Source organism: Haemaphysalis longicornis, unplaced genomic scaffold, assembly GCF_048455015.1.
Source record: "Haemaphysalis longicornis isolate Haplotype H1 unplaced genomic scaffold, Haemaphysalis longicornis Haplotype H1 scaffold_7, whole genome shotgun sequence".
In the NCBI taxonomy this organism is placed as follows: domain Eukaryota; kingdom Metazoa; phylum Arthropoda; class Arachnida; order Ixodida; family Ixodidae; genus Haemaphysalis; species Haemaphysalis longicornis.
This window is the reverse complement of record NW_027526422.1, coordinates 91,023,781-91,037,254: the sequence shown is the minus strand read 5'-3', so window position 1 is coordinate 91,037,254 and position 13,474 is coordinate 91,023,781. Positions and strand designations below refer to the sequence as shown.

The following is a 13,474-nucleotide window of genomic DNA, read 5'->3' as shown; positions in this document are numbered from 1 at the left end:
GTAGATTCCTTCCTTCTCCTTCCCTTTCACCTGTCATGCTGTTCATCACCGATCTCGTTCTTTGCTCAAGTCAATTTAAATTTACCGCGTTTTACGGTTCCAAACCGGGTGCTTCGATGCCAGCGCTGGAGTACGGCGGGGACGCGCGTGAATCGAGGTAACCTACTACAACGTTTATAAACCCACGTTGCCCTACTCCAGGAACGTTCCCAGCGGAACGTGGAACCTATCTAGTGGAACCTTTCGTTGCTGTTGGCGTTTAATTTTTAAATGCCGCCAGGTAGCGCAGGCAACAGCAGGCGGATGTTTTCTGCAGTTGATCTAGTATTTCTTTTGTTATCGCAAAAACCGAGCCTCCATAAAGTTTTAATAAAGGAACACTGAAAATAGCATTAATGTATTGATTTTCTGCCTTATATTGGCGTAATGTCTTGTTATCGTTCAACAGTGTTGACAAGCATGAACATTGACACCGGACTTATAAGTTTAGATTTGGCTTTGGGTATATAAGACTATTGCGCAGCTTCTGTTTTACTTTGGCCGGCTGGCTGAATCGAGTCACAGACAGACAGGCATACAGAGAGACCAAAATTTCTTTGTTTAAGTAGCCCAAGAAAGACGATCATCTTTGAATGTTGCAGAGGATCCCACGCGAGCGACCGATTGTACTTCGTACGATGAAGACTATAGCGCCAGCAGTGGCGCTACGCCTATGATGCGATGCGCTTCTATACCGCAGGTTCAAGTTGCGCGCCATAGGCCCGTTTACGTCACCTTGTGAATCGCCCGCAATGAAAACCCTAGCCATGCGCACACGGTGTACTTCAAGGTTTTTCTTATGCGGGCGCACCTTTTCTTAGCGTTTGAATTCTCCTTTTGGTACCCCTTGGTTCACATTTAAAATACCTGTAACATATAGTTCCGCATGGAGTCGGTGTAACGTAAGGGATAAGTCATTTCCTTGTCGCATTAGCTCCCGGCGTTATATTTCCGTTCTTGCCATAGCGGTAATGCGAAAGTGATAATTAACGGGGATGATAATACAACCACGTGGGCCGGAGAGACGGCACACAAAATGAACTAAAATGGCCCACAAAATACCTGCCGGCTCGAAATAGTAAATAAAAGGGGAAAGGTTTCTCGGAATGGACACATATTTCACGGGAAAGGTCGTGTAAGTTATTGCAAGTTAGTGAGTTGATAATAAAAATTCGGTAAATATAGGTCTTGGTGGTATTCGAACCAGGGCCTCAGTACAGTCAAGCCCGCCACGCCAGCATATACCCAACCTCGGCGACCCTAGCTGTCTAAAGAATGACCTAGGTAATGTGTTGCGGCCTTTTATGTAGCAGCGTGTGGACGTGTAATGAAAACTACATGAAGAGTAGTAGTAGTAGTAGTAGTAGTAGTAGTAGTAGTAGTATAGTAGTAGTAGTAGTATAGTAGTAGTAGCACTAGTATAGTAGTAGTATAGTAGTATAGTAGTAGTATAGTAGTAGTAGTAGTAGTATAGTAGTAGTATTAGTAGTCACGCAGTACTAGCCTGGCCACTCGTATAATAAGCCATGTATACCCCCTTGCTAGCCTACTGGAACGCTGTAAAAAGCTGTAGAGCATTCAGAGGCATATTGTCCCGACCTATCCCTTTTTAGTGGCCGAGAGCTGTGAGACTATAATTGATCAGGGCTGTCAAAAAATTGGCTCTTCTCTTGTCAACACTCAAAAATCCATGCCTAAGCCTCAGAAAACCAGATTAAAACTTTGTTGACCAAAAAAAGTAACTGCCAGAGATATGCATGCAGTTCCAGCACAGCTTGTTTTGAAAGAATGCTTTAAGACTTCAAACCGGGATGAAGGCAGATAAAGCGACATATACTGGCGTGGTAGTCGTAAGTATCACTTCGTCTTCGCCAATGTAGTAGTAGTAGTAGTAGTAGTAGTAGTAGTAGTAGTAGTAGTAGTAGGAGTAGTAGTAGTTGTAATAGTAGAAAACGTTTTATTGTGTCGGTGAAGTGGGAGGGGTTTCCTATTCCAGGAAGCCATGTGATGAGCGGGCAGCCTTCGCTCTGGAGGCCAAAAGTATTTGTGCATGGTGAACACAGATGTAGCCGTCAGGGTAGAAGCAGAGTACGTTGCTGCTAAATGTACTCTCTGCTTGTCGATAAGAACGCTGGTATGACAGATTCATTGTAACCCATCGAGAGAAAAAGGAGGCACACTCTGAAGGCAATGGTGATAATATTGAGATGTTCAGGAATTGGGCACTAATGCTTTCACAATCACAACGTATACATAGTGACTCGGTGTCTGAGAATTTTTTAGCAAGCTGAAGCTATTTTTGTGCTGCAAGTGGTGGCGCCGGATTCATTCCCGGTGGGGGTGGTCACGTGCTTCTTCTACACGGTTTTTGCGGACACCTGCAGGGCGGGCTTTTGCCAACCTCGCCAGGCAAAGCTTTCGCGTTAAAATGCCTACATCGCATGGGACAGTTTTCGGCTACGTGCTTGAGGTCTGTATTTTCAACAACAAAATTACAGGGTCGACGTTCGTTACTCTTTCAGCATCTACTTCTTAGAATAACGCACAGCACACGTGACGCCTCGGTGCGCATGGCTGGCTCCCTAACTGCGGCTGCTTTGGGCCATCTCTGTGCCGAAGGAATGATTACTTTGGCACGGGGGCGCACGCCCTTGAACCAATGGATACTGACGACGGTAAATTGTGTTTACGGCTGCCATGCGCGCAGAGCGTGCTGCTCAAGCAGCATCGAAGGATGGCGACGGTAGCAAGTAGTTCCATTCTCCTTTTTGCGAGGCGAGCTATTAGTGGGCCGTGTGCGCGCGTGCGACACGCGTAATGGATTTCGTATCACCGAAGACAATTACAGTGAGATTCGGTAGGTCGTGGCTTCTTGGATACTGTTTTGTAACTTGATATTGCTCCATGAAAGCTGAGTGTTGAACCTTCGGTACAAAAAGGGAATGTAGAAGTCGCAAGGAAACCGTAAATTTTGACATGCGAAGACAGCTTGGAACCCCGGAAAGTTTTGTTGGCGTCGCTTTGCCGGGGCTCGGATATGCACCATTTCTTGTTAATGCTGAGCATTCTGTGCTGAATATACAAAAGACAATAGTGTAATACCTTGTATTAAAACAAACGCGCGTAAATGGTTGGTACATTTAATTGCTATAATATTGTAGACAATATGTAGACAAGTAAAAAGCACACTACAAAGACAAAAGCAAAGAAAACAAAACGTAGCAAAATATCGCGAATTCGGCCATTGATAGAGAAAAGTAGAAACAAATAAAAATGAGGTAACGAATTCGCAAAGCTCTATCTAATCTAGCGCCTTAAGTGATTAAGGGAACAAGGAAACAAATATAAAGCTTTCTAAACCTGAAAACAATCTAACGAAATGACGTACATGTACCCAGTCCAGCGACCTCACGCTGATAACTAAAATACGCAAATATGAAAAAGTTGAATAGAAATTAACCTAACCTTGAGTGTGTCTAATACAGTGTCCTCATGCGAATAACTGGAAATAAAAAAGAACAAACAAGAAAGACAAACTAGAAATGCCAGCAAAAAAAAAAAAAGGTAACGTTTGAGGAAACAGCGGCGTAAGAATGCTGATTATTAGGGAAGTCGCGTAAGTTATGTACCTTTTCTTCTCGTCTTCAACGATATACTATATCTGCATGCCAAACACTGAAGAATTGCTTTGACGTGTTCATCACTTGCCGGGAGATGTGTTCATTCTGCTCAAACTGGGATGCGCACGAATTCAAACAGGCACCATGATCAACAGTTTGACGCTGGTGGAAACGTAAACTTCTATGATACAAGTGAATAAAAAATGTTACAAACAACACCTTAGCCACAAAAAACCACCTGGAGATAATACGAAATATAAAAGGATTATCAGATAATGGGCTCACAGGTCAGTCGCAAATGAGCGGCAATTGATTTTAGAACTGTTCACGCAGATACTCGACCTTTCGACTGCTTAGTGCAACAAAAGAGTGGCTTGCACAATGCCCTTCCCACCTTGGCAGCATGGCGAAAGTTTTCAAGACCTTTTCGTGTGAGAACACGTTTTAAAAGCAGCTAATTCCGATCTGCTGTGTTCGAAAAACAGTTTTCTGGTTCGGCATCGCGATTGTTAGTAGTAGTAGTAGTAGTAGTACTAGTGTGAGCATTTAGTCGTGCGCCAGCCCTTTGGGACATTGACCGCTACCTCAGTTACCTAGTGGCCACTATCCCATACCTGATCTTCCTCTGATAGTCATCCTCATCATCATCTTCCATCTCGGGGCTCGTGTCCGCTTCTTCGCCGCCAGCTGACTGTGTGTCCGCGAGGGCTGCTACGCCTAATAAACGTCCTGTACCGGCTGTCCTTCAAGGCTCTTACACTAGTAAAGAAAATTTATTAAGCTGGTGCAGTGGGAGTGGTTCCCCATTCTAGGAACCCATGTGACGAGCGGAAAGCCTTCACTCTGGAAGCCAAAAGTGCCGGACTTCCAGACGGCTGCTGGTCACCAGGTTCCTCAACTGGTCATGGGTGGGGAGGGGATGGAAGAGCGTGGGAGGCTGCGGTTGTGCTTGCACTCCATTGTGAGATAAAATTGAGCGGCGGGTTGTAAACCGAACTGCATTCGTCACGATTGCTAGTGGTTCTGCGAAGTTTATCAGGGGCGTGTGGCTTTTCTACCGCCTAAAGAGTGTAAGTGCTCTTAGCTAAAATAGCCTTTTACTTAGCATCGCAAAAATTTCTAGGTGCTTCTTGACCAGCTGTCCTTGTTCAAACTAATAACTAGTCACATCCACCATCCTCCTGTTTAATTTTGGTATGTGGACTTCTTAGCCAGCAAACATTTGTTTGCACTTGGAACACTGATGCCATCTTCAAGCTAGCAGGTTTTCACTTAAATAACTCAGCGGTTATACGGATTACTACTTTTTCTAGGGCGTTCACATGCTGACCTCACAGGCCTATCCAAATCGCCTGACCAGTTGCACGTAAGGCAATAAGCGGGGGCTACGAGTTGCGAAAACAGGTTAACACTCCAACGTAGACGCTTGCTGCAGCTAAATGCGCATAGTATGATCATTTATCTCTCTACTGGAGCCTTTGGCCACACGTGTTACAATCCTGTGTTGACACACCCATGCACCAGACGCCGCTCGTTGGCCTTTGGTCACTAATCTGAAGTCGACTACCGTCACGAGGGCGATATCTGCTGCGTCTTGAGTCGGGCGTCTGGATCAGATTAGATGGCAGAGGTGAAGGACACTGCAGTAAAAGGGTCGTCCTAGGGAAAAGCCGGGAATGAGAACGAACGTCCCCAGTGCTTATCAGGGCCAAGTTTTCTTTGTCATCGCTTTTTTGCGCGTTTCTTATCTTCAGCGTCTGCTGTCACGCGCCGGTTCCGGCAACTTACCGATAAGCTTGGTGCGTGGGTGTGCTAGCGTTTGTTGGTACGTCAGAATGGAGCATTAACACTGCCACAGCAGCCAGTCAAAGCGATAACCTGGGTTGCCTCCGTCTTCTACTCTCGCCTCCCGTCCCCTATCTAAGAAATACGCTTTCTCTCAATAAACGGCGTTTACAATACCTCGTGTGGCACATGGGCCACTTGTACCATGTTTGGAAAAGATCTCCAACTGTTAGTAATGGACACAGTAAGAAGACAGCGAATGTACGTGAAAGGTGTTTCCTCTGCGCCAACGACCTGGCTTGCATCCGCGCTGGTGCTTTCTCGTGAGCGGGTTCGTTGTCAGTTCGAAATTCAATTTCTGGCAAATTGTCGTCCCGTCACAACTCATTTTAACCAACGTTCTCGTAAAAACTAATTGGATGCAGCGTAGGAAATGCTTTCAGCCATAGTTCTACTGAATAGATATGCCTGTTTTATCGTACTCCAGTTCATGGAAATCGAGATTTATTGTTTTGAGAGCTATTTTTAGTCTCTTATTGTTCAACTGGCCCCTTAGCCAGGATAATGTCCAGATGCTCTCTGTTAGTCATGTGTGTACCACGCATTACGCGCAAACATTCTCATAATTTATTAGCAAGCTTTTTATCCCCAAACATTTTTCTAGCTATCCCTTGTAATTGTTCCTCCCGTTTCTTTCGGAATTATTTCAAACTTAACTATGGTCTCACTTTTCCATTGAGCTTGTTTATATAATGTTTTGTATTACCAAAGGTACCGCCATTTTCCATGCCTTCACTTTAGCTAGGGGCTCACTTTTTTTTTTGTCCTCTGAAGTGACCGATTTCTATCTTGCCATACGATTATCCACGGTAAGGTGATAAGGGGTATTTTGTGCTCACCATTTTTTTAGCCACGCGAATTGAGCGTTAGTCGCTCTGTGACATGTGGTCCGATTCTTTGCGTCTAAATACGTCAAAGTTTACTGCTGGGCGAGTTGGTAGTTCATTTTAAAGAATTGCTACAGCGCGAATCGAAACAAAGACGCAGAAAGACGACGGGACAGTGCTCGTTCCGTTGTCTTTCTGTGTCTTTGTTTCGATTCGCCCCGTGGCTATTCCCAGTGGAGGTATCTAGCTAAGTCTCTTTCAAAGATAAATTGACCTGAGAGTTTTGAATGTTACAGTGCGGACCTGTTTGGGGTGTTAGGTTAAATCACTCCGCCCTGTCTAAAATTGGACCAAGCTGTTCTTGCGGTGCCAAAGCAAGCCTTTTGGCGAGGATTTTAGTTGGCTTGCCCGAATTACGGGTACCTCCAGAGCAATAAATGTATTTCTGCCCAGCGCCGAACTATTAAAAGTGGTAGAATAAAGCTTCTAGATAACGCTCCGGTAAAACAAGGTCTCCGCAATGTTTTTCAGGGTGATAGCTAATTTTGCACCTGGTATCACGCCTCTCAAGTGCCGTTTTCATCCAGAAAGAAAGGGCAGCAGCACAACAATTAGGTAGGCAATTTTTTATTTCAGATAGGCAGAGCCAAACCGCCTCCTTTCTGGACTTTTGGGAGCGTGGGCATTTTATTCCTGGAGCCAATCCTCTGTTAGCCATTTTTTACGCGCACGCATGAAACAGTGCAAAATGGCGAAGTCCGAGTGGTTTCATTACAAAGGTGTGCATCGTAAAATACCACGTGGTATGAGGCCACGAATAAAATCACAATGAAAGGTCACAGAGCCATTTTTAAAAACAAATGCGGCGGTTTAACGCGGTTAAATTAAGTTTTTACAGCAATAGCTTGGTTTTTGCGCTGCGCGCGCGCAGTGAACTTGCTTGAAGCCAGCACCTTCTCGTATCATGTTCTAATGACAGTTGCCCTTACTCTGTCACCTATACTTCTTTCTGCAGCCGTTCCCATGAAACGAATGAGAGATTAAGATTTTACCGCTCAGCCGCATGAGCCGCTGCCGTGACTTCGGCTGAGGTTGATGGTCGCATTCGCGGTACAAGCTGTTCTCTGGATTTCAACCTGGAGTAATAAGTATGTCGCCTTAAGAAAACAGAAGTATGAGTTTTCTTAAAATAGCCTAAGTGGAGCGCTGTCCCTACAACTGATTCAATATGTTGTCGATAAAACGATGTTCGATAAAATGGCTTCGACAAAACGGCATTCGTAGAACTTTCCTGAACCCGTAGCCGATTCCACATTTGGTTCGTGGGTTCACGTTGACGGGAGTTGCAGCGGAACAGCACAAGAATAAAGTTAATAAATTGGGTTAGCACGGAAATTTGTTCACATTGAAGGGGGCTGGGCTACATGGCTAGGCCATATAGTCAGGATGTACTATTACGAGCAATATGAAAGGGAACACAGGAACGCGCATAAAACACCCTCAGACCCAGCTGTGTGTGATACGCAGCGGCCGCCGTCGGAAACAAAGTGCTAAGGGGGATGCTGTTCTAACAGCTGTTCCCATTCCCGCCTTTCGTCTTATCAGCTGTCGGACGATACCATATTATCGGCGAAATGACGTAAGTTGCTGCTTTGTAGAAATCCCAGCGTGGTGGGAGTGCCAACAGTTAGTGAAAGAGTGCCTCCTTTCCCCCTTTGGTTTTCACAGCGCCGTCCGCGTATCGCTCCCAGTCTGTTTCGAGGCTGTTTGCCACGCGTACCTGTGTTCCCTTTCATATTGCTCATAATAGTACGTACAGGTGCACTATTCCGACTTATTTCAAGTCACAACAAATAAATGTTGGCTCCACTCGTCCAATTCACGGAAGGAGTTTAATGTGACCGCAGTCATGGACATAACGACATGCATGGTGATGTGCAACAAAAAACGGAGATGCCTGTGCTGAACCTTGTCTAAAACGTAAACATTTCTATATACGGTACGAAGGCCTAAATAGCAAAACGATATATTTAAATGAAAATGTCAGTTTTGCCGAGTTTGCTGACAAGCACGTACCGCATATTACAAACGTTTAGCGCGTTCTATAATCCTTCCACTACCGGCCTGTGCCATTTTTCATAAAGGTAGAAAGGCACGCGAGATATTACAAGAACAGACTGCGATTGTCCGTGGTTCTCCCCGAAAAGCAACACGATAGGCAAGGCACCGGCATATCCCAACATACTCTTACAGAATCTTATGTGCAATGATATTTCTGAAACGGGAATCTGAAGCGCAACGTCAGCGCTCGTTACACATGAAGAGGTATATTGAATGCACTGAGTAAGTGGCTCATTATCTTAAACGTAGTTTTTAACTGTCACAAAGTAGGTGGGGAATAGGGGCGTACGGATGGGCCAGGCGGCGCGCAGGTAGTAGCGCCGCGCGCGGCGGAAAATCGCCCAAGAGCGGCGTACTGGGGTGCCGTGTTGCCGGTGCTGGTTTCGCCCGCTTTTGTCGAATGTCTTGGCGCTCAGAGGCGAAGTACACAAAGATGGGGATACTAAATTGACTTTTTGCATGCAGATTTGCCGTCATACACGGTCCGTAGCCTCCGGGACGTGCTCTTGCCAGGCGAAAATTACCGGCCGCTGTAAGCATGCCGAGGCTGTGTGCGCCACGTGAATGAGGCAACTGACGAGACCTGCGCAAGCAGACCCCAGCAGTGGGGAAAACCATCGAACAAAAACCGAAACGGGACGTGAGCAAGAGCATCGCGGTCCTGTTCCTATATATTTTGATTAGGAATGCATTCGCTTGACTTCCCTTTTCACCGCGTGGTTTCGTGATTGATTGATTATGAGGTTTAACGCGCCGACGCTACACAGACGATGAGGCGCGCCGTAGTGCAGGGTTCCGAATTAATTTTGTTCACCTGAGGATCTTTAACGTGCGCCGAAATTTCAGACACACGGGCGTTTTTGCTTTTCGCCTGCATCAGAAAAGCGACCGCCGCGGCCGGGACGCTTGCGGCCGCGGCGTCGACGCTCGACGATCGCGGCCGTCGACACTCGATGATCGCGGAAGTCGACGCTCGACAATCGCGGAATTCGGAAGCCCTGCTCCAAGGCTTTTCGTGGGGCATTCGTGTCTGGCGAGCCTTCGTTCTCAGACGTGTCCGACAGCCTGTCCACGGGTGAAGATTCCTCGGGCGGATGTGGCGAGGTCAAATTTCGAGCAGCGGATCGACTGCGCTTTGCCCACTTGCGGTTAACGGAGGGTGCGTATAAGACAGTGCCAAATGTGGTCGATTCTCATTTTCATCTTACCTATCGTGTCTCTCACCGCTTACCTGCCACCCTTTGTAAACATCGCGAAGCAAAGTCGGCAGGAAGGCTGGGTTGGCCTGGCTCTCGCTCAATTGCGTTGTTTACGAAGTGCCTGCTGCATATTCGTGTCTTTTTTTTTGGCAGCCACGGGGAGCCATCAGAGCTATTAGAAAACAACGTAGTATAGGGTATTTGAGCTACTGAATCATATTAGAAAGGCAGAGAATCGGTCACTCACTTGGTCAGCCATAAAGCCCTAATCCAGTCTCGAAACACTTGCCGGGAAACGCATAAAACTTCATGAAGGGCTCCTTTCCTTTCGTGTTTGAGACACTGTTGTGGCACCAAATGACACAACAATACCTAGTGCCCTGTCTTTTTGCCTAAGGCGCGCTAGTTTCCATCATGGCCTAGCAGCAAGAAGCGTACGACAAGCGAATCTCCGGAAAAGCATAACCCGTGTACGCCGATGAAATGTGAGCAAAGCCTGTCAGGGGAGGAAACGGCGCTGCATGGAAACTTGAGCCGTACACCCCTATAGGCGGGGCGGATAATAAAAATTCAAGAATTTTAGAGGCCGTACCCACACCTACATGAGGCAGAGATGATTAGAAGGATAAGAATGGGGTAGAGTGCATTCGGCAGACATCCTCAGATAATGAATGGCAGCCTACCATTGTCCCTGAAGATTGTGTATGACAGCTGCATCTTACCGGTACTCCCCTACGGGGCAGAAACTTGGAGGCCCACTAAGAGGGCTCAACTTAAATTGAGGACTACTCAGCGAGCAATGGAACGGAAGATGATAGGTGTAACATTAAGGGACAAGAAGATAGCGGAGTGGTTCAGGGAACAAACGCGTCTTAAGGACATTGTAGAAATTAAGAAGAAGAAATTAACGTGGCAAGGGCATGTGATGCGAAGGCAAGATAACCGTTGGTCATTAAGTGTAACAGAGTGGATCTCTAGAGAAGGCAAGCGTGGCAGGGGGTGGCAGAAAGTTCTATGGGCAGATGAGATCAAGAAGTTTGCGGGTATGAACTGGTCGCAGTTAGCACAAGACCGGGATAATTGGAGATTAATGGGAGAGGCCTTTGCCCTGCAGTGGGCGTAGATAGGCTGATGATGATGATGATGATGATGATGATGATGATCCACGCCCTTTTGTGAGTTCGCGATATTTGTCCCTACATGAAGACTTGCTCAAACTCTATAAGTAGTCCCACAGAGATTACGTTATGAAGTTTGTCGTAGCCCTGAATTGTTAATGATGTTTTCGTGTTTCTCATCCTGCCTTCGCGTTGAACAGCGAGACGTGCAACCAAGGCTACATTACATGGCAGTGGGGTTATCTACTCAGACTAGTCAACCCTTCCATCACCGCAAAACTGTTCTCAACTCTCTACTCATCGCTGGAAGATGCAGTTAGCGGCATTCTCGGTGATTACACGCAGTACTAGGCGATTCTGAAGTCTGAAAAAACGTGGTATCATTTGCAGAAATGCATAGCGTTCATTTCCCTTTTGCAGCCAGGACGTTCCGCAAGATGTCGGCGGCTTTCAGCGCCCTCAGGCAGTACTGGCGGCTGGTGTACACCGTCTGTGTTCCAGTCCTCCTGCTTCCAGTGGCAGTAAGCATCGGAGGAAAGGTGCGTTTCTTTTGGATGATACGACAAAGAAGACGTTTAGATATTTCGAGTCGAACGCAATTCAAAAGAAGCATCGATGACATCTCTCAAGGACACTCAGAAAAGTACGGTATAGTAGTTTTAAGACGGCAAAAAAGGAGCGTTGCGGTTTTGTGAGCGTTTCTAGTTATGACGTCTAACGTGTTTTTGATGCGCACGAATTTCACATTCTGCAAAGCCCTGCTACCAAACCCTCGTAATCGGTTTGGTGGTGTGGAAAACCTTGGCCGTTATAGCGTGCAGCATTCATTTTAGCTTACGTCACAGCCTTGTGAACTAATATTCTTGCCTCCAAATTTTTTTTCGATTGTTAAGAGAGCTGACATGCTCCAATACAAGCCGTAAGTATTCTTGTAAAGTTGCAAGTGCGACCCTGCAACTGACTTTGTAATAATGCCAGCCTTGCGTAGGTGCCATATATTCTAACAGATTCGCCTGATTATTATTTTAGCAAGTCGATCGCTGAGTGCAAGATGCCGCCAAATTGATGTATTTTGAAACGTGATATAATCGTATCGTGGAATTAACTGTGTTATTACAAGCCGATCTTATCAATAACAAAAAACGGCAGAGTATCTATGTGACTTCGTGAGATACATGTGCACACACAAAAAAAATACATGGCAACCCTCTCGCTTGTGATCGAGTAGAAATGGGTGCGAGATATAAAGCCCCAATATTTGCGGTCAGGAATACGAAAGTTAGGCCAAGGTATTTTCTTGGGTGTGTAAAAACTAAAAACAATGGCAGAATCTGCACTCCGTAGATGATGGCGAGGGCGCGGAGTACGGGGACTCGAAATGACATCTAAATTGCGCCCTGAGTGATGTCCCATTTGCGCCCCGACCGTCACTCGATTTGAGCTGTGAGTTGCACCTTGATTATTCCCTAAATGAAACTGCAACTCACGGCTCAAATCGAATTTCGCTTGATTTTCGCTTGACGGTGGTGTGCACACATTGGGAGGTCCTAAGGTACTCCGTACCGTTACAGGCGAGGGAGTAAGCCGCTTGACTCTCGTGTACTAACTTAAAAGGACATTGACATCACTCCGTACACCATTCGCTTCCTGCCATTTGAAGAAGGTTATCGGGTGACATATGACGTTTTCGTTCTCCTAGGATTGTTTAGTTTGTGGAAGTGCCGCATGACTGATCGGCATGCGGAACCCCCTAGGCCGACCAAGTGCATTTTTCGGGAACAGGCGACGTTGGTGCGGAGCGTTAATGCTGCGCAGAGTGATCCACCAGAGTGGCTGCCTCTTTTGGATGCGTGTGTTTGCTTGCCTGAGTTTTGATTTTTGTTCGACTGATGTCCTTGCCTTTTGCTGTCTGTTAGTGGTTATATGGTGTGTTAAGTGTCTTGTCTGTTGAAGTTCTCTAAAATTTTCATGCATTAAAGAAAAAAAAGACGGTCGTAGCCCTATGGGTATGACGACTGACACTAACTCTGTCTGGTCTACTAGACACAGGCTCGAACCCGGCCGGTGCCTGTGTGACTTTTTGCGATTGCAAATGCTATGCGCACGGACGCGGACGGACATTGTGCAGTCCTAAGGTGCTCCGCACCTAAAATGGAAATTTTTCGCGTCAAAATGTGTGGAGGCATGTACCGAAATTATTTTGAGCTGCTACCGAAGGCTTGCCCGCACGAGGTTCGTCAATCTCAAGCTGCAATGACAGAATGCGTCTTGCTATTTGCGTGTAAATCCCCATGATGAAAAACATTTAGGCACTACTGTGTTATCATGTTATAGAGTGACGCAACCTTAATTGCAGTTGAGTGAGGCAGTTATGAGCTTGAATACTTGTTATCAACACGCAAAATGTCGGCCAAGAAAACCCATGCTCTTTTAAATTAACATGGTCCAGGTGCATGTAGAGCTCCTACCACGTGAGCGAATCGGGAGAGCACTTCCCACGGGATGATTCAATAAAGAAAGCTTACGTACTGAGGCGCAAACTGCTCCGAACTAGCGAAGTCCCCTACGATGAAAAGAAAATGGGCGGCGTGCCTCGGCTACTTCGCTATGTGCATTCGTTTCAAAGCCTCTGTACATCTGGCAGCTTCAACACAACAGCGCTGCGCAAAGATAATGAAACGGTGCTTCAATTGTACTAAAAAAGA

General features: G+C 46.3%; 1 protein-coding gene across 4 annotated transcripts in view; it reads left to right on the top strand.

The window, feature by feature from the left end:
- The window catches only part of LOC144146075 (Na(+)/citrate cotransporter-like), a 50,292-nt gene that overhangs the window by 8,956 nt on the left and 27,862 nt on the right, over positions 1 to 13,474 (top strand). Inside the window, exons 1-2 of one of the 4 annotated variants that reach the window (XM_077678013.1) lie at positions 5,682 to 5,775; positions 11,190 to 11,308. The exons of 1 other annotated variant lie outside the window; for it this stretch is intronic. In XM_077678013.1, the coding sequence (XP_077534139.1) occupies positions 11,207 to 11,308 (102 nt within the window). In that variant the 5' untranslated portion in view covers positions 5,682 to 5,775; positions 11,190 to 11,206. Of the gene's footprint in view, positions 1 to 5,681; positions 5,776 to 11,189; positions 11,309 to 13,474 lie in introns of those variants that run through there. 2 more of the 4 variants (XM_077678012.1, XM_077678011.1) reach the window with 2 other exon arrangements.